Source organism: Palaemon carinicauda, chromosome 22, assembly GCF_036898095.1.
Source record: "Palaemon carinicauda isolate YSFRI2023 chromosome 22, ASM3689809v2, whole genome shotgun sequence".
NCBI lineage: Eukaryota > Metazoa > Arthropoda > Malacostraca > Decapoda > Palaemonidae > Palaemon > Palaemon carinicauda.
This window is the reverse complement of record NC_090746.1, coordinates 33,326,764-33,348,580: the sequence shown is the minus strand read 5'-3', so window position 1 is coordinate 33,348,580 and position 21,817 is coordinate 33,326,764. Positions and strand designations below refer to the sequence as shown.

The 21,817-nt window shown below is 40.3% G+C and overlaps 1 protein-coding gene and 1 long non-coding RNA gene across 5 annotated transcripts in view; one reads left to right on the top strand and one right to left on the bottom strand.

Moving 5' to 3' along the window:
• Nucleotides 1-21,817, top strand: part of LOC137616399 (uncharacterized) — a 536,300-nt gene that overhangs the window by 510,718 nt on the left and 3,765 nt on the right. The gene's annotated exons all lie outside the window — the stretch shown is intronic.
• The window catches only part of for (cGMP-dependent protein kinase for), a 749,843-nt gene continuing 735,823 nt past the window's right edge, over nucleotides 7,798-21,817 (bottom strand). For all 4 annotated transcript variants that reach the window (XM_068346112.1, XM_068346109.1, XM_068346110.1 and 1 more), the window contains one exon: nucleotides 7,798-10,493. In XM_068346112.1, coding sequence (XP_068202213.1) covers nucleotides 10,328-10,493 — 166 coding nt within the window. In that variant the 3' untranslated portion in view covers nucleotides 7,798-10,327. The remainder of the gene's footprint in view (nucleotides 10,494-21,817) is intronic.

Below are 21,817 nucleotides of genomic sequence, written 5' to 3'. Positions count from 1 at the left end.
TTTGGTGGAAGGAAAATTAGTTGTAGCAAAAGAGTGGGGGAATAGAGTAGGTGGATGTAAAAGGGAGCTAGTGAGGGTTGAAGAGCTAATAAAACCAGGGGTAAAAAGTAAATATCAGGAAAGGTTGAAAATGGCATATGACGAGGTGAGAGTAAGAGAAACTGGTAATTTAGAGGAGTGGAAGTTAGCAAAAGAAAATTTTGTTGGGATTGCAAGTGATGTATGTGGCAAGAAGGTTGTTGGAGGCAGCATGAGGAAGGGCAGTGAATGGTGGAATGAAGGAGTGAAGGTAAAAGTGGAAGAGAAAAAGAGGGCTTTTGGAGAATGGCTGCAGAGTAATAGTATAGAGAAGTATGAAAAATATATATAGAGAAAAATGTGGAAGTAAAGCGCAAGGTACGTGAGGCAAAGAGGGCAGCTGACCTGAGGTGGGGTCAGGGACTGGGTCAGTCATATGAAGAGAATAAGAAGAAGTTTTGGAAAGAAGTGAAGAGAGTAAGGAAGGCTGGCGCAAGAATTGAAGAGACAGTGAAAGATGAAAATGGAAGGTTGTTAAAAGGAGAGGAGGCAAGGAAAAGGTGGGCGGAATATTTTGAAAGTTTGCTGAATGTTGAGGATAATAGGGAGGCAGATATAATTGCTGTTCCAGGTGTTGAGGTGCCAGTAATGGGAGATGAGAATGAGAGAGAGAGATTACAATAGAGGAAGTGAGGAGAGCACTAGATGAAACGAGAGTAGGAAAAGATGTTGAAGGAAGGGGGTGTGACTGTACTTGATTGGTTGGTGAGATTGTTTAATATGTGTTTTGTGTTGTCAATGGTACCAGTAGATTGGGTTTGTGCGTGTATTGTACCACTATATAAGGGTAAGGGAGATATGCATGAGTGTTGTAATTCAAGAGGTATTAGTTTGTTGAGTGTAGTTGGAAAAGTGTATGGTAGAGTAATGATTAATAGGATTAAGGATAAAACAGAGAATGCAATCTTGGAAGTACAGGGTGGTTTTAGAAGAGGTAGGGGTTGTATCAATCAGATTTTTACAGTTAGGCAGATATGCGAGAAATATTTAGCAAAAGGTAAGGAGGTGTATGTTGCGTTTATGGATCTGGAGAAAGCATATGATAGAGTTGATAGGGAAGCAATGTGGAATGTGATGAGGTTATATGGAGTTGATGGAAGGTTGTTGCAAGCAGTGAAAAGTTTCTACAAAGGTAGTAAAGCATGTGTTAGAATAGGAAATGAAGTGAGCGATTGGTTTCCGGTGAGAGTGGGGCTGAGACAGGGATGTGTGATGTTGCCGTGGTTGTTTAATTTGTATGTTGATGGAGTGGTGAGAGAGGTGAATGCTCGAGTGCTTGGACGAGGATTAAAACTGGTAGGCGAGAATGATCATGAATGGGAGGTAAATCAGTTGTTGTTTGCGGATGATACTGTACTGGTAGCAGACACAGAAGAGAAGCTTGACCGACTAGTGACAGAATTTGGTAGGGTGTGTGAGAGAAGGAAGTTGAGAGTTAATGTGGGTAAGAGTAAGGTTATGAGATGTACGAGAAGGGAAGGTGGTGCAAGGTTGAATGTCATGTTGAATGGAGAGTTACTTGAGGAGGTGGATCAGTTTAAGTACTTGGGGTCTGTTGTTGCAGCAAATGGTGGAGTGGAAGCAGATGTACGTCAGAGAGTGAATGAAGGTTGCAAAGTGTTGGGGGCAGTTAAGGGAGTAGTAAAAAATAGAGGGTTGGGCATGAATGTAAAGAGAGTTCTGTATGAGAAAGTGATTGTACCAACTGTGATGTATGGATCGGAGTTGTGGGGAATGAAAGTGATGGAGAAACAGAAATTGAATGTGTTAGAGATGAAGTGTCTAAGGAGTATGGCTGGTGTATCTCGAGTAGATAGGGTTAGGAACGAAGTGGTGAGGGTGAGAACGGGTGTAAGAAATGAGTTAGCTGCTAAAGTGGATATGAATGTGTTGAGGTGGTTTGGCCATTTTGAGAGAATGGAAAATGGCTGTCTGCTAAATAAGGTGATGAATGCAAGAGTTGATGGAAGAAGTACAAGAGGAAGGCCAAGGTTTGGGTGGATGGATGGTGTGAAGAAAGCTCTGGGTGATAGGAGGATAGATGTGAGAGTAGTAAAAAATAGAGGGTTGGGCATGAATGTAAAGAGAGTTCTGTATGAGAAAGTGATTGTACCAACTGTGATGTATGGATCGGAGTTGTGGGGAATGAAAGTGATGGAGAAACAGAAATTGAATGTGTTTGAGATGAAGTGTCTAAGGAGTATGGCTGGTGTATCTCGAGTAGATAGGGTTAGGAACGAAGTGGTGAGGGTGAGAACGGGTGTAAGAAATGAGTTAGCGGCTAGAGTGGATATGAATGTGTTGAGGTGGTTTGGCCATGTTGAGAGAATGGAAAATGGCTGTCTGCTAAAGAAGGTGATGAATGCAAGAGTTGATGGAAGAAGTACAAGAGGAAGGCCAAGGTTTGGGTGGATGGATGGTGTGAAGAAAGCTCTGGGTGATAGGAGGATAGATGTGAGAGAGTCAAGAGAGTGTGCTAGAAATAGGAATGAATGGCGAGCGATTGTGCCGCAGTTCCGGTAGGCCCTGCTGCTTCCTCCGGTGCCTTAGATGACCGCGGAGGTAGCAGCAGTAGGGGATTCAGCATTATGAAGCTTCATCTGTGGTGGATAATGTGGGAGGGTGGGCTGTGGCACCCTAGCAGTACCAGCTGAACTCGGCTGAGTCCCTGGTTAGGCTGGAGGAACGTAGAGTAGAGGTCCCCTTTTTTGTTTTGTTTCATTGTTGATGTCGGCTACCCCCCAAAATTGGGGGAAGCGCCTTTGGTATATGTATGTATGTTTTTTCCTATGGCTTGGATGTTTCTACATCCATTGTAGCCCCGGCGGGGATGTTCATACATCCTTTATTGCTGGCTGCTTTGATGAGTGGGAGGAGGTATCACGGTTGGGAAGTGTTTGCATTCAAAGCTATATGTGAGAGTATTGGATGATTTCAGCCATCCCGAAGATGGTTTGGACCTTTTTGGCGGAACTATTCTCAAGTGTTGGGTCTTCGGAATCCAGGGGGATCCAATACTTGGGGTAGGACTCTCGGCTTTTGGCCGGAAGCCCCGGAAGCCCGTCATTACAGATATGGGGAGGATGATTCCATAATTTCTTGGTCTCGGTCCTAACAGGCGGGTTCACCTTACACCTGTGCCTCTATATCTGTTTTGATGCTATCCTTCAGGTAGGGTATGGAGTGGACCATCTGGGAAGTATACTCTCCTTGTGCCGATAGTGGAGAGTGCAAATTTCCTTTCTGACGTGTGATGGCCTAACATTCTCGAACAGGTACATCAAATTAACCCTTTTCTCTCTCTCTCGTCTAATGGATTCTTTAAGTAACGAACCCCCATCCCCTGGATACGCTGACTCTCCCCCGGCACCGTTGACGACCTCTGCTAATGTGATAAGGGAAAGTTCTGTTGATGACCTCGGAACGGGAAAGGACCATTCTACTGATATTTCAAAATCGAGTAATTTGGGTAACACGAGGAAACTTCGAATCCTTCATGTTACACAAATTTCAATAGAGACAAATTATGATGATCTATGTAAAGCATTTGAATGCTATGGATGTATAAAAGAAATAAGGATGAAACTTGAAGCTGAAACTTGGGATTCATGGATATCTTATAGTAGTTATGACGAAGCATTTAGTGCAATAAGTAACTTGAATAATATTAAAATTAATAACTTGAATGTCGCGGCTGCTCTCTGCGATAAAGTACCAAAAGATTTGGATGTGTATAGGCCTGCCGATTGGTTGGAAAGAGACGAAGATTTAGTTATGCCCTCCCAGAGAAATCCAAAACCACCGATGTGGCTTATAGCTGAATCAAAGGGGGTTACAGGGAATTATTTTAAAATATGCAAATTGATTCAGAAAAAAGTAGGAACTATTGCACCAGGCGATATATCTCGTTTCGGAAAAAATAGTTTCCTTATCCATGCCAAATCCAGTACACAGTCGGTAATATTGTCCAATATGAAAATAAGTAATGATGACATTAAGTTGGATGTCAAACCCCACCTAAATTTTAGCTACGGAAGGGGCGTAGTTTTTAACAGAGATCTATATGATTTTACAGAGGTGGAGATACTGGCCATGTGTCCATTAAATGTATGGAAAGTTCAGAGTTAGTGAAATAATGGCCCTTTCTCGGGATGAGGGCCATATTCAGTTCACAGAAGTGGGAGAACTGAATCTCTATCCTGACCCAACGTTTCTCGCCAAGAACGAGCTACCTACCAAAAGGTGGGGTCCCTGGAGAATCTGCCCTCTGAAGGAAGATGTCTCGCTGTGTCCATTAGTGTGTCTAAAGGTCTATCTTCGTAGAACTTCAGACTTCAGGGGAGGACAGCTCTTTAAAGGAGAAACATCGGGCTCAAACTTGTCCCTAAAACTACTAAGGGCGAAGATCACCTACTTCATTCGCAGAGCGGATCCTGACAGTACACCCGTAGGTCACGATCCTAGAAAAATTGCTTTGTCATTGAACTTCTTCCAATACATGGATTTCGAGCGTCTTCGCTCGTACACTGGATGGAAGTCATCCAGAGTGTTTTTTAAACACTACGCAAAGCAAGTGCAAGAGTTGAAAAGGTATGTGGTGGCGGCAGGTAGTGTGCTAAAATCTGTCGCTTAGCGCTGCGAGAAACAGTGAATTGATTGGGACTGCTATTTATAGGGTGTGAGTGTTGACACTTTACAGTACAACACATAAAGTGAAGTGTCACCAGGGTGACACTATGGACTGTTCCAGTTACTAAAGGTGAAGAAACATAAAGTTAACACTTGTTCCATGTGTGTTTTACACAGTGTGAAAAGTTAGTCATTCACAGAAATGCATATTAGAAAATTTATTAAATTTTCAGTTTGGTGGCATTTATTATTGTTTCCTTTCAGGTGAAACAGGTATATCTGGTCATGTCTGCATTTTTATCTTTCTCTGTTTTCTCTAACAATTTTAGTGTTACTATATAATGTATGTCTAATTACTATTTATTGATTATCAATAAATGATTGATTGGTATTTGCGTCTTATTTTGCCCCAAATTTAAATAAATGAAGATATGTCTGAGCATTATTTATTTATTCCTTTATAATCTGCATATTGACATGAGAACAATTGAGATAACTTTGTTCTTACATGAATACAAACCTTTTCTGCCTATGCATACTTTGTTCCTACACGGATACAAACTTGTCTGTTGTTGCACACAGCTAAGCCGGTATGCCTTGGATGCCATGGTGGCTTATGTAAACCTTTGTTCGTATTGGGAATACAAACTTCGACTGGTTTGGTATACAGTGAGACCTGTATGCTTTTGTTGCTAGGTTTGTTCATATGGGATATGCAAACCTCGAGACTTTTCCTGAGTCTGGTATGACTCTTCCCTGCAGGGGCCAGGAAGCACTAACATAGTTCATGATTAGAAGTAATGACGAATAATGGTAACGTCATATGTCTCTAAGGTCTGAGCGACCAAGGAAATATTGTCTTTAGGTTAAGGCACATTTGGAAATCCTACATTAATGCTCTGGTAACCTTCCATCAGGACGACATGGCCTGAGCCCAAAAAACGCTATTCGGGGTGAAGATTGCTATGTGTCGTATCAAGATATACGTCCCCTGATATTATGCGATATCCTTAAAGGAAACTTGAAGAATATTCGCACCAGGAGTTAGAATTCTGGATACTTTAAGGTAAATTCTCTGGGAATATCACTGTAGTCAAATATACCCTAGGAAGCTACTTAAAGGAACCTTCCATCAGGATGACATGGCTATCTCACCCAAAAATAGATTTTTCACTTCGCTCAAAATCCGTTGATTTTGCTGGGTTTCGGCACATGTAGGTGTCTGGAAATGAAGAGGCAGATTCACTGGCAAAGAGTGCTGCGGCCAAGTTGCTACCAAGGAGGTATCCCATTCTCTGTAATGAATTTTTACCAGCAATTAAGAATTTTATTTATAGTAATTGGCAACAGCATTGGGATAGTTTACTTGAAAATAAAATGAGAGAAATTAGTAATGTTATATCCCCTTGGAGGTATAACGGGATGCCCCGAAAGTGGGAGACTACTCTTTGTCGTCTCCGCATTGGTCACACTTGCATGACACGAGTTCTTGCGTGCTGGCCAACATCAACCATATTGCAACGACTGTTTGGTACCATTAATAGTGAGGGATACCCCCACATATAGTAGTTAGAGAAATAGATATGTTTGTGGCTCGAGGTGAGGATGGCAGGTTCATCCTTGCCAAAAGTCTTGGACATGATGTGTCTTACCATGCTAGTGGTATTTTCAGCTTTATTTCAGAAGCAGGTCGTCTGAAAGATATTTAACTTTTAAAATGACTTCTTTGCTTTCATAGTTTTAATTGAATATTCTTTTATTTTTTATTTACAATAAATGATATCGGCGTCAATGACAGATGTCAGGATGCCATTAAACCTCAAATCAATCAAACAATCAACGAGGATCACACAACGGTAACAAAACAAAGACCTAATGAGGTCAGTTGATGTTTCCTGCAATGGATGTGATTGCAGCACGGTGGAGGCTCTGGAAGGACCTCAAATCTGTTATGCACTGTGCACCATCAGAACCCATACTGGAGCACTAGAACTACTAAACTCTACTTGATTAGTTAGAGTTCAAAATAGGGCACGTTAGTTCAGAATTACTGCCTTTAACCGGAGAATCGCTGGTCTTCCGATATTCTTTTTCGTTTTAAGTGCTGCATTGGATTTCCTTGCTGGTGTGTCATTATCCCTGGTAAAATCAACTAGCCTATTCTTTTGGAGTTCCCCTTGAACTAAAAGCTAGTTTTCTTTTATGCTTTAAATTTCAATTGGGTCAGCAACCTTAGAAACATAGTTTTCCTAAAGAAGAACATTGAACCCTTCACACTCCTCACAATATTCATCTAGATTTCAATACTGTATTGTCCCTGATATACCCAAAGAGAATGCATATCATGGTTGTCCAGAAAAATATTCCTTGATCAATTTATGTAGTAATTACTACCAAATCTAGGAAAAGACATCTATAGAAGCACTAAAACTTAAATGCTGAACAATCTATAGTACGGGGCCTGTGTGTAAACCGACAGCGACGCTGAGCCTGGAGACAAAGGCAGGACGGTTTGATTGGTTTATTACCTGTAACCTCTTAGTGTGTCCCCTTACTTTACTATAAGTAAATTTAAGTCCATTTAGAAGGAAAGAAAATGAAAATTTATTAAGTTTTATGGGTGAGCATTGAGCATCAATGTAACAAGTTTCCAGAGAGAATATGAAAATCAGGGGAGGTTCATAGAAATAAGTAAATGGCACAAATTAGAGGAAAACGAAAAGCAGGGAAACTGATGAATACATGATGTGAGGGAGCCCAGAATAATACTTACAATTCAGTTGAAGAATTGCCATTATCTAAAAAGAGGAGACCTGAAAATTTTGGAGTAGGAGGATGTTGTATGATGAAATTAACAACATTTAAATGCAAATTGTATTCATGACAAAATGCACATTACCCAGCCAACTTTTTTGGGATAATACAATACCTAATGAACTGATGTTGAAAGTGGCCTTATATTAACGTAAATATCTTGAAGGCGGGTTTTTCAAATCTGTCTTGGCCTACAGCAATCATTTTCATAGTTACAAAGCTAGAAGTAGAAATTTGGTTAAAAAACACTTGTATAAGGAATAAGAAAACCATATGTCCATTCCACAATTTATTCAAGCTTTTTAGCCTCTATTTAATAAATTCAAACAAATACTTTGTTTAAACATTTTTTAGTTCATGATCATGAAAATGTCATGAGGCACTGCGGATGATCTGCTCGAGGAGGTGGGATCAAAATTCTTCAATAGTGAGTGAAATACGTAGTAAGTACTTGGATATTTTAAAATGAAACATATGATGATGCTGTCATTTCATAACCATTTCATTAACAGCAATCACTTTTGAAGACGTTTGACCCTTGTCCATGAGGCTTTTGTTAACATACAATATCTTAAGTTTTGTGCAGAATAAAAAGTACCTCCAGGTGCATATTTGTGACTTTTAACAACATTTTTTTCTACAGGGTCTTGAGATCAAGTGCATTGAGCCTTAAGGTTCCTTATTCAAACACAATATATTTACTAGTACTGTAATGGTATAAAATTATTTCTGAGGAGAAGTGTGAGAATCTCAACATGATACATAATTTCTAAGAATTAACTACAATTCTGTTGCTTTCAATCACTTGATTTTCTGACTACAGTATTCATTTATTAGCTAAATGCAAAGAAACAAAACAAAAAGACTTTTTCACATGTAAACTAACTGCCAAATACACAATATAATGTATTTAATTTTTTTGCATCCTGATATATAAATTAACTTTGTAACCAAATGCAAACTTCTGATGATTGTATAATAATTAATTGCCTACTTTTAATCCTTATAGATTTTCTCCTCTAGTACCATAGAAATCTAGACCACTGAACAGCAAAATAGTCCCACTTATACTGTGCTGTATTGTAAGCATTTGTTTGGTTATGCATATATTTTCTTGAATATCATATATCACTTTTCTCCAGTTCTTTACTGAAAAAGTTAACTACTAAATAAATACAGTTGCTATAAAATGATGCAACTCGTCCGGTTTGTCTTGAGTGCAGATTAAGAGAGTTACTGCAATTTACAAAATTCAGATAAAATAGCATAAGGTAACATCGTATATTTGTATCTCAAATTAGAAAAATCTTATGAATATAAAATATGTACATTCACAATAAAAACATTTATTCATCTGCTTAATCTCTCTTACACATTAACATTATTCTCTCACTTAAGAATATTAGAAAAGTTATTTGGCATATAGTTTCCTCTCATTTAAGAATTATGCACAAAATGTTGTAGCCTGTTTACAGGTGCTCAAATATTATAGAACAATGTTTTAGGCATATATAATATATATTTTGTTATTATTATGTAAGATAATTCACACCTCCCATATTTCAATAGTGACACGAGCCATTTTTACATTAAGTATTTAAAGTTCGTAATTACAAAGAATATTTGGGGTAAATTTTATTCTTGAATTGCTTCTACATCTGTTATGGAAACTTATAAAACAAACAGGATGAAAGCCAGCTTTAAATTAAGCAATAACAAATCTAATAATTTAGTCTAAATCTCTATTCACATGAAACATTTTGAGGTGAACTAGTGAGACATAGAAAGAAATAGAAAAAAGCAATGACATAGATCATAAATTAAGCTAAGACAAGAATATACAGAGCCCGAGGACCACAAAAACAACCTAAGTGAAGTATACCTAATTTACATACTTCAGATGTCTCCAAGCACCATTAAACGTCAATTTTAAACAATGATTTCATGATTGAATTTCCAATGAAGCACCAAGAAAGGCAGACTGAAAGTGTATGCATCTAAGTTATAAACAAGATATACAGTTAACTACATCAGTTATGGTCCTGGCACTTCACATCAGGAACAAAAAACCTACAACCCATGTTAAAAGGTCAACAAAATACAAAAATGCATTATCACATTGGTGGATTAAAAAACCTACTGTATTTGGAAGGTACTGAATGATAAAATCTCTGTGGCTAATTGTACATAGACAGGCAGTAGGTGAAAGATATTTTTATTACTCACTGCATTAAGGCACCATATTTTAAGGTTTCCTGAGTTAATCTGTGAAATAATGTTAACACTTTTACTTCAGCTATAATTTACCACAAATTAAAAGTATGCCTCAATGTTAATTATTTCTCTCGAGACACAAAAATGAGTGAAAACTACTAAGCTACTGTACACAATTTATAAAGAACAATCCTCCCCCAATGCAATGGAGTAAAGCACCAACCAATAAGTAAATAAATATTTATTTGTGCAACTTGTTTACACTCAGTTGTGGACCCCTGAAAAGGATGCTTGCAGCACCAAACATTTACAACTTGATATTATCTCGGGATATTTAGTCCGCACATTATGCAGCCATTAGAAAATACAGAATCTATGGGACTGTGTTCTCTCATCTTGCAGAGAGTTGTCAAGCAGGTGACTGATGCATATCCATACAACATCATTATTGTGGCACTTAATGTCACAACACATAGACACAAACTGCAACTGAAAGGTTTATAACCTTGTAAGTTTACTTTAGCTTTCAGGAAATAGATTCTGTAAGATTTTTCAACAAGATTAATTTACTAACCGCAAAACAAGTCCTTACTTAAAAATCTATATCCCAACCCGAGTTATCATCTGGAGGAGGTCCTTCAGTATCAGGGGGATACTCGTCGAAATTGCTGCAATCAATCACGGAACGAACATTGGGGACAATGGGTGGAGTTAAACTGCGATTCTTTAGTCCCTCCCAATAGAAGCCTTCAAACCACCTGTGAAAAAGAAAAAAAAAATCTTATCCAAAGAAGGGCATCATCTATTATTTTTTTTTATGTATAGGTAGGCCATCACTAGTCCGGCAACTTTGGGACCGAGAGGGTGCCAGATTATCCATTTTCCCGGATTATCAATACAGGTAATCATCGACTTAAGACCGGTATACGTCCCCGAGGTGTGTCGTAAGTCGAGAAAAGTGAAGTTTCCGTAGATTTATGATGAGTCGGCAATCTTCTAAGTCATATTTTAACAATACAATATTTTCTTACTGTAAATCAAATTAAATTATTTGTTTAATATGATATCATTTACTCTATTAAATCATTTTTTCATTTTCCTTTTTTTATTCTAATTTTCAATTTTGAAAAGAATTTTAAACATCAAGAATTACGTAATATTTTGTTTACCTTTAATTATGATCAGATGATCTGAAGGTCTCGCTTCCATATCGAAAGATTGCACATGTGAGTGGCGTATTTTATATATAATTTCTTAATTTATTCGAAATAGCTTCATGATGAAATAGCATCAGCACCAATATGTTACAGGCAAGATATCACAGTTTTCATACAGTTCATTTGTAGCCATTATTAGTAGTTGTCATCCGAACACCTCGCTCTTTCTGTGTGTGTCTGCACACGGATGCGTACGGGTAGTTAATTTTTAAAGCTTCATATAGTATTTAATATTCTATTCATCATTAAGCCTTCATATTTCATTGGGCATTATTGCACTTTTATTAGAGCATGTATGTATTGTATTTTTCAATTTATTGAGCACTTGAATAATCGATAATTACTTTTGGTAGGCATTAGCTGACCTCAAGGTCATGCTACCGTATTGCGATAATGAATATTATATACATAAGCACCAATATGTAGTAATAGTCACAGTATCCATACAGTTCGTTTATAGAACTTATTATGATTTATCATAAGAATACGTGTTTCTCTCTCTCTCTCTCTCTCTCTCTCTCTCTCTCTCTCTCTCTCTCTCTCTCTCTCTCTCTCTCGTTAAATCTTCATATTTCTTTAGACAGTGTTAGAAAGGATAGACTTAATAATATTAATATTTCATAACCAATACCTGTTGCTACAAAAGCTAACTTATTCACAGATGCGTTCGTTTGTTCGTTATGATCGATGATGAAACTTAAACAAAGCAGTAGTTGTGGTTTTATGTTGGGATTTAGCAAAAGCATAATATAAAATTGTCTTTATTATATTTATCTGGGATTTTTAAGTATACAGCAAAAGCTAGCCTATGCACTGATGGTTTTGTAATTCTTTAAATTTTGACTAAATTTTCGACCTCGTCTTATATGCGCAGAAATGTATGGTATGTTCCTGCTTGTGTCATGTGCAGCTAGACTGTTTTCAACACTACACTAAGCTGTTTTCCTGCTGAAATGAGGGTGCATCTTAAATTATATTTGTTCAAGTTGGAAACATCGGTGCCAACTGGGCTGGTAGCAAAAATAATTGAGAAACAGTACCGCCAACTAGGCGGCCAGTAGCGAAAATAATGCCGGATTAGATTACCGGATTAGTGATGGTCAACTTGTAAATGTTGACAGTATAGTACAGTATTTCAAAAGTAGCAATGCATGCAAACATTTCTTAAATGGGAAAGTTGTCAAATATTTTATTCCAATATCTTCCCTATTATATTGCAAGTTTTTATTACTAATATTTATTTCAAGCATATTTATTCTAAAACCTGTAAATTTTTTGCTCAGTAAGAACCAATAGAAGGGCTCAAATTTCCCATATTAGATTTAACATTTCTTTCTGCTGAAAAACTGAAAATCAGGTAGCTAACTTGGAAAGTAATATGAAGACAGCTCGTCTGGGTAGGTCAGAGAGATGTACTGTAGTATTAAACAAAAAGATTTACAGACCAACTTGTTAATTATAAAAGCCTTACTTTGTGCAGTGGCCCCCTTTAGTTGCACCAACTTATCCTGATCATGAAGGAAAGAAAAACAAACCTAGACAACCCCAAAGGAGGCTTTCTGCTTCACAACTACTACTTCATGTTCCTCAAAATATCATATTTTGAAAAAAAATTTGTATTTTTCCTAGCTATACAAACCAGAGTTATTTAAAAGGGTGTAGCTCTCGAACGAGCTAAAAATGGCCAATGAAGAATTAGCTAGGATCTAGCAGCCACTCTCCACCAGTCCGCAGAGTGGACAGGCTACTCACAGTGGGCAAGTCAGTCTAACTTTGTCTGGGACTTGTGAGGCGGATGTCGCGAGAAGTAAAATTTAAACGACTCAGGTTTTCATAGTTAGGAAAAATACAATTCATTTATAAAAAGTGATTTTCTCCTAAGCATAAAACCCTTCTTTAAAAGGGGAGTCTTATTTAGGAGGGAGAAGTTCCCTATTGGCCATGTCTGGCAACAAGCCAGGCCGAATACAGGAGAAACAGTGCTTCTTGTCCTTGCATCCCGTGACCCGAATTGAAAGGTATAATCGCTCACAGACCGCTGTGTTTAGTGTCACTATCATGATATCAAGGGTCAGGGTCAGGGAATGACCATGCAAAGGCTAGTTATAATTACTGCAGAGGATTTGCATTAAAAATATGTTCCCCCTCAAAAGGAATGAGAGGACAGCAGTTCTACAAACAGTAAAACACTACCTGTCACTAGTGTACTTACTTGCACAAGTGTCTGACCAACTATAGCATGGAACTGGCTAACTCCAAGTAAAGGGGATGACAACTTTCAAAATGAGAGGGCCCGAATTTCTACTCTCACAAAATAATTAATGATGAAGTAAAATGGCTAACTTAGACACTACGCTACATGTCCTGTAAGAAGCTAGGCTTGTTTACTTTCTGAGCTGCTACCACAGGCCCTATGAAAAGTGTCACATAACTTAAGAACTTGAGCCACAGAGTGGTTTCTGTAATGCCCATAGTGGCAGCAATTGCTCTTGACATCATGTGCCTATACACTTTGAAAATGGTTCTTGAAACTAGAAGGAAATTGGGTTCTTAGTGACTTGATTGTTCATCCTGCCCGCACTTACAAAAAGATGGTGTACTGTAGGGCAAAACGGAGAGCCCTTATATGACACGAGTAACAGATCATGTTAAACAGAGTAATTAAATGATGGATTTTGCATTTTTGCAAGTAGGGTACAAAGGAGAACAATAGCTAGCTAGCTGCCTGTGACCTTAGTGTGTGATATGAATAACAAGAGACTGAAGCTCGCTCACTCGTTTAGAAGACACCAAGGCTAACAACAAGACCATCTAAAGGTTAAGATCCCTATCAGAGGAGACTTTAAGGGTTCATAAATTACATCTTACAGGACCTCGGAACCTTGATCACACTATTGGGGGTTTGATTTCTTGAGGGAGGCAAGACTTACTTCAAAACAAGTCAAAGCCTATAATTCCTGCAAGGAGAGAGATGTAGTTCCTTCAGTTTAAAAACATGGTTTAAAGCCGAAGCCTTTCAACATGGTGACTGACAGAAGTTCCTCCTCCCCTGCAGGTTGACTAAAAAGTCTGCTACTATTGGAACACTGGCCTCAAGCAGATAAGTGTTCCATTGACTACAAAATCACAGAACAGTGACCTGTAGAGGACTGAGCTATTGTATCCCGAAAGTTCTTCTGCAGTCTGTCTTGAAAACCTTTTCTCTCTGAGAAGATACAGGATAACCTCCAGCCATCAAGAAGCAGGCCACTGTGCTGTAGTACCTTTTAATGTGTGACTGGCACAGCAGAGTGGGGCAGTTTGGATGTTTCTTAAGGGAATGCTATGAGCATGATGAGAGAAAATGGCACGCTGCATAAGGTCACTTCGGGGCGACTGGTGTTACTTGAAAGTCTTGAGAACACGTCTTATCAGAAAAAATGGAGGTACACTTGAATGTCCATTCTGTCCCATGGATTATAACTCGTCTAACATCACTGCCGATGCACCTCAAGCTTTTTGTTCAGGCGTGTGATAAATATATCAATAATCGGGGAAACCCACAAAGTAGAGAGACCCCTCACCCAGGTTGTCTCGCTTCTGGAAGGACTCTAACCAGAACAGACTGTGAGTGTTCTTTAGCAGTATTGGGATTTCAGTTCCCATTGGATGGAACATTTTAAATGTATTCCTCCAAAAGGAACCAACTGTTCCAGAGATGCGAGATGCCCCAGAAGTCTTTGCCAATATTTTCCCTTCAAGGGAGTTGTTCTCGGAAAAGGCTGCTGCGACCTATCTGAATTGGAGTAGCCTGTCTCCAGGTGGAACACCCTTGCTTGGGCTGTATTTATTATCCATGCCCAAATACAGTACAGATTTGGAATCTGCCTGTAACAGCCAGTCCTCCTGGTGATGCCAAAGTCTGATGCCCATAGCACACACCCAGCACCAGGGCGATGACTCTTCTGAACATTTGAGGGGGCTGTGGACAGGCGGAAGGAAAATAACCCAAAATTGCAATCGCCTTTCCCCCATAACAACGTGGAGGTTCTTGATTTTGGAAGGACTGGAATCTGAATGCATCCTTGAGTCTACGGGACATCAGAAAGACAATATGTCTAAATGCTTGTAAGATTGTACTGGAGTTTCATTTTGAACTATGTTTGAAAAACAAAACAGTTCAAATGACAGTCAATGACTGGTCTCCATCCCCCTATGGTGTTCATTCCCAGCATAGGTCAAACCTAATCTTGGAAAAAGAGGTCTTTGGTGCCTTTAGTGTAAAATGAAGAGTTCATTCAAGTCAGAGAGAAAGGAGGACAACAGTTTATGAGACAAGTTATCCGGAACAAAAACCCTACCGTCCAGGTATAGAACTGCCACACCTCGCTCAACAACTTAACAGAACATTGAAGTACAGCAGTTAATTAACCACACACTTCCAGCAACCAAGTAGCCTGGGTGAAAAAACTTACCCCACCCCACTCAAGACACTTTTCAAGACAGTTATATATCCCGAGATATGAGTTGTGGGAGTCCAATGGTGAGATTTTCCTTGAGTAGAGCCATCAGTGCGGCACAATACAGTATTCTCTCTAATGAGGAAGAGGACCCAAGAGACACTGCCAGTGTCGAATTTGTTCCCCAGGAATTTTCCCTCTGCTCTGTCAACTGCTCAAAGTCATGATAGCCATCCCCATACTTAGTAGCAAGAGAGGGGGGAATGTAAAAGGTTGTGAATGTCATCATAATCTCCTCCTACACTTATTGATACAAAAGGCCTCTGTTAGATTTCGCCAGTCATCTCTATCTTGAGCTTTTAATTCCATACTTCTCCATCTACTTTGCACTTTATAGTCCTCAACCATGTAGGCCTTGGCCTTCAAACTCTGTTAGTGCCTTGTGGAGCCCACCTGAATATGTGGTGAAACTAATCTCTCTTGGGGAGTGCGAAGAGCATGCCCAAACCATCTCCAATCTGTCCCTCATCATGATCTCATCCACATATGACACTTAAGTATTCTATTATAGTTTCATTTCTACTCCTGCCCTGCCATTCAACTCCTAATATAAGAAGGCCTTCGGAGGGCTTTGTTCTCAAATCTACAAAATCTATTGGAGATTATTTCATTGTCATACTACAATGACTCGGTCAGAATGTATATCAGTTTAGTGAGATCAGTGTTACTATATGGACACTTTATATGTAATTTCAGGCAATTTTATATCTAAATTTTTACGTAACCTAGCAATTCTCTGATTTGCTTTTTTCAATCTTCTACTAAACATTAATTCTAAAGACCTTGTATTGGAGATCATAGTCCCTAAATAATGATTCAACCTCATTAATCCATTCTCCTTCCTTCGTGAATGTACAGAATCCTTTCAAGAGGAAGTCCTAGTCAGAGCCTTCTTATCCCAAATCCCACAGGTGTGACCACATATCTTTTCGGAAAGCGAGAGCTCTTGAGACTGTGATGATTAGTCAGGCTTGGAGTCCTCCACTCATCACCTGCTTGAAATTGTTTGGAACTAGAAATGTGGTGTCAGGGCCCTGGAGCAACCTGTTTTGAGAGTCGGGAATCCATTTGGCTTGAGTTTCAAAGGAGGAAAGGATTATTCAAAGCTCCTCAAACAATTGGCTTTTCACCCCCGACACTGAGACTAATGCTGGCGAAGGTGGAGTGGCTAAGGTTAGAGATACAACCCTTCTACAAAACCAATTGTAGATGGTCCACATTGCTTGGTAAATGTCTGCATAATTTATGCAGAATGCCTTGCAAAATAAAGTTTTTCTTGGGAAAGATGCTCAGTAACCTTCACATGTGAATTGACAATTATAACACAAAATGGTGTGCAGGTGGGGCTGGAAAAGCAGGTTGAGAGCCACAAGGAGTTTCCTTGGTACCTCAACTAGGTTGGATCCCTGTCTTTCCTGGGACTGAGTTCCTCTTGAAAGAGGTAACTTGTGGAGTCATTGCTAACAAATGTTCCTACAAGGATAGATCGTGTGAAGACCATTCATGCAAAAAACTAGCACTAGGAAAAAGGGAGCATGGAATGTGAACTTGAGAAGACTGTATTGGAGAAACTACTGGGCAAGCATCTTATCTTTTCCGCAACTCGTTGTGAAACGCCTCTCTGAAAGAGGAGGTGTAGGATTGATAGTTTCCAGGCGTGAAGTCGAAGCTACAGCTTTGGAAAGTGTTGGCATGTGGCTACTTGGAAGATTGTGTCGTGGAAGAAGATACCTCGGAACTCTGTTAGATGTAGAGGGTCCGGGAACCATTGTGAGTGATGCCACATAGCAAAGCTACTGGGGTCATTGATAAGATCTTGCTTATCCTGACTTGGCCGAGGGACTTTCTCACCAGACCGAATGGGGGAAAAAGCATACACCTCTAAGCTGCAGAAGATGAATAAGCATGTAAAGCCCTTGATCTACAGGGGAGATGGTGTGGGAATGCTTTACATCGGGGGCCTTGCCTTTTGGTGACTATTGTGTTGAGATTTAACTTGTGAAATACTCGTGCCACCTTGTTCCTAAAAGCCCTTATGTGTAAAGTCCTGGTGTGTGTGGATACAGTTCTGCATAAAGGAGATCATATTCATGGATTTGCTGACTCCAAGGTCTCTCATCACGATGTAGTAGGCCTTATTCAGCAGAACAAACTCATCCTCTGTATTGAGATGACCTGGACATCTCGCTGTCGGATGAAGGAAGAGGGCAATGTGTACTTGCAGCAGGAGCAGTGAAAAGAGCTGTAAATAGTCTGGTTAAAACTTTGTACAGGTCTTTGTCTTCTGCAGTCGGGCAGCATGTGAAGGCTCAGCAGCAGAGGTAGACGACAAAGGTACACAGGACTGGGCGGAGAAAAAGAGAGGGGTAATTGAAGTCATTGTCAAGGCTTTCTCAGTTGGTGTTGACCACACAAAAGGAAGGGAGGATTGAGATCTCCTTTGGCAGGCTGGGAGCAGTTAATGGGCAGCACATTATCTGTGCTACGACCTTTAGCAGTTTCTCTACACTCTACCGATGGAATTCCATCATTGGCCAAGGCAGGCCACGAGGTCCTCAGGTCCAGGACCTTGGAATAATCGGCTCACGTCAAGAAGAAAGGCTAGGAATGTCACTTTCTCAGAGAGATAATGATAGAGCAGTCTGAAATGTAGCTTGTCCACAGGTCAAAGTCGCCTTCCTTCCTCACCTCCTGAGAACCAGGCCCCAAAGGATGTGCTTTAGAAGGTACAGTTTGAGCACTGCTAATAATGTTTTCTTACATAATAAATCTTGTACAGGAAAAATTTTCTAGAAGAAATAAAAAATTGAAGCAATTTGTATTTTTCCTTGTATATATAAACCTGAAGTTATTTTAGGGATATAATTTCGCCGTAGCTGAAAGAAGAGCCATGATAATTTTAGTGAGGGATACTACCCCATCCGCTAGTTAGAGGGTGGGGGAGGTAGACTGGCTACCACGCTAACTCACACCTCTTGGCTTTATGGCTAGACTTCTCGGGGGACAGGGTGGTCGGCCAATTTGTATAAATAGCTTTAGGTTTGTATACTAGGAAAAATACAAATTGCTTCCAAATTTGTTATTTGTTCCATCGTAAATACACACTGTTTACTATTTATAGGGGTGACTTACTCTTAGGATGGAGGAAATCCTCACCAACTGGCCTGGTCATAACCCGGGGTTCTCTCTATTTCAATCTGTGATCGATAGTAGAAGGAACCCTACCCTCGCTAAAATCAAGTGCCGATATGAGGTAATGCACTGATAGCGGGCTGCAGAAGCTTGTGAGTGGAACTAACAATGTGGCATGTCTTTAACATAGGAACTCAAGTACAGAACCTAGTTCCTAAGACTTACCCAATACCCTCCCATCAACAAGGTATTGGGGACATAAAGTATTATTCTATACTTAGGAGGCACAAGGGAAATGAATCTTACCTGCAGCAAGGTGAGGTCAGCTATGCTGAGGCTTGCAGATCTGTTTTCCCCAGAGGGGAGAAGGTGAAAGGAAGAAAGAAGCCAGTCATTCTTACTCATTCAACCCAAACTAACCCCGGTAACCTCAGCCCTCAACCCTGTGTTACTTGTCCATCAAGGAGCCTGAGGTGTTTGGATCATTTGTTGTGCGACCACCACAGAACCAAACGAAAAGGTCTCCATGTTCCTGAGGGTTACGCCTTTGCAGGTAGTGGAATGTGAAGGTTGATTGACATTTCCACACAACCACTTACAGTATCTGCGCCACAGAGTAATTCATTGAATGCCAGGAACGTAGTCAAGCCACTGATGTTACGAGCTCTGGGTCCTAGGATGGAGGAGTGTCTAGATTGAGAGCAAACTCGATAGCCTTCCGATTCCGGAGGGAAAGAAAATCCTTATGTTCCTCCTCTTGACCTTCCCCGTGCTGGTCAACAGTGCCAACACATGGGAACAATCTTAAGGTAACACACACACTCCTCACTGGATAGACGTCAGTTGAAAGGATCTTTGATTACTGAATGAAGACTTCTATCTGGAATGGCCTGCACATAGGGTACAGCACACTCGGATTTTGGAGTCTTGGCAATCAACTCGGGGGGACACTGCCGAGGATTACTTCTCCCCGTCTCCCAGAGACATCAGAAGATGGATCATACATCTCACTAACTCTTTTGGGTAAAAAAGCCCAAGTGAGTAGCATTCTTCCATGTAAGGAAGCAATCTGTTGCCTGGCATAAAGGTTCGTAGAGAGGACCCTAACCGCGTTGCTAGGAGGAGGTTGAGATCTGACGGGGGACAAGTTATCTCAAACTTTGTAAAGGCATCGAAGGGAGAGTATCTTTCCACGACATCAGTTACAAAGGACCGAACACGTTGCTTGGAAGACATGCTGAAAAGGGTCTGAGGCGTCTAGACATCTTTTCCACAATTCGTTGTGAAACGCCTCTCTGAAAGAGGAGGTGTAGGATTGATAGTTTCCAGGCGTGAAGTCGAAGCTACAGCTTTGGAAAGTGTTGGCATGTGGCTACTTGGAAGATTGTGTCGTGGAAGAAGATCCCTCGGAACTCTGTTAGGAGATGTAGAGGGTCCGGGAACCATTGTGAGTGATGCCACATAGCAAAGCTACTGGGGTCATTGATAAGATCTTGCTTATCCTGACTTGGCCGAGGGACTTTCTCACCAGACCGAATGGGGGAAAAAGCATACACCTCTAAGCTGCCCCACCAATCTTGGAATAAATACATCTTGTTCGAGAGCCATTGCGAGCATGACCACAGTCGGGGGACCCCACAAAGTTAAGACTTTGTTGGCTACAAGATGATTCAAAGACACTAGGAGTATCTGGAGTGGTCCTGTTCAGATTATCTGCAAGCACATTCCTTTACCCGGAATGACGCGAGCAGATGGGGTTACTTAGCTGTCCTCTGTCCATCCGAGGCTTCTTACTGCTAGATGGTTATCTAAGAGAGATAAATGCTGGTACCTTTCTGAACTGGGCCAACGGACAAAGATGGAATGGTGCGGTGAGCATGACAAGCATATGGGCTTAGCCCGACTTAAAATCGTGTCCAGAATTCAGTTGGAGAACGTTGAAAACGTTCATAACGGAGATTCCTCCTTAGGACGAAAACGTTCATACTTCACCGTCTCCGATCGATCGGTAGACTATCATAAAATGCTAGTATTGAATGTTCCTTACTAGGAAACAGATATGCTTACGAGAAGTTTCCGTTCAGAGTCGTTGTAGGAGACTAAGACTTCCGATCGTGAGAAAGGAAAAAGTGCCTATAAGAAGGCAGAATGTAAATGCCGTATATCTGGTTACAGGAAAGTAGCCAAGTAATGTACTGCTAGATGTATATAGCCCTTATTGGCAGAAAGATCGCTTACACGCATATGTACTTGCCCTCTGCGCAAGCGCATGCGTAATCCGAAACATTTGCAATGAATCGAGTTGCGGGAATAATGTATGTGCGTTGAATCGCAACATTATGCCCAAGGATTTTTGATCGTTGTTGACTAAGCTGTAGTAATTTTTTGAATGAGAGCGCACATGTTCTCAAACAAAAATATAGTTATAGAAGTGATCAGTTCTCCTTTGGTTTGCCCTTCCTCTTTATGGGAGAAGCTAGCCAGCGTTCATACACAGAAAAGGATGTCTGATTCCCCATGGGCGGGGCTTGAAATGTTAAAAAACGTGAGCTACCACCCTACTAATTGCTAGAGACAATAACCCTGTACGAGTAGAATAAAAAGTCTCGGAAGCCCATCGTGTAAAACGATAAGTCGTCGTACCTGAGGTACAATGACAGGATGCAGCTTACACAATCAAACGGTAGAACCAAGTTTATGACGATAACCTCACAGTTTTGTCTTGGACAGAGCACTTGCTCAGGGAAGGCTTACAGCCTTTATGAAGTTTTAACAACACCCATTGAAGTTATATAGAACTTCTCAGGAACGAGAGTCTCCCAAAAAGGGGGAAGTCTCGTATGTGGGGGTTTGCTTCAACAAGACCAGACATTAGATTCATGACCGCTCACCCAAAGGGTTTCTCGATGACGATGACAAGAAAAGATTACAAGCTGCCTGCTAACCCAACCACTCGAAGTGGGAGGGTGGAGGGAAGATGGCGGTGGTTCGTTCGAAAACGAAAGAATCGGTGCTGACGAAATCAGCCTAGCTGACATAGTTATCAAAGTGATGAATATAATCATGCTATGCTTGAAGATCCCTCCCGTGGAGGGGGGTAGGTCGACTATAGAGTTTTTCAGAAAAAACTCTGGATCGGCGCAACAAGAACCTAGGCGTTCTGATTTTTTTCCGTGAATTTCTTTCTCACAACCCTAAGGGATCGTGGATCTATTTCGCGCGAACTTAATGGAT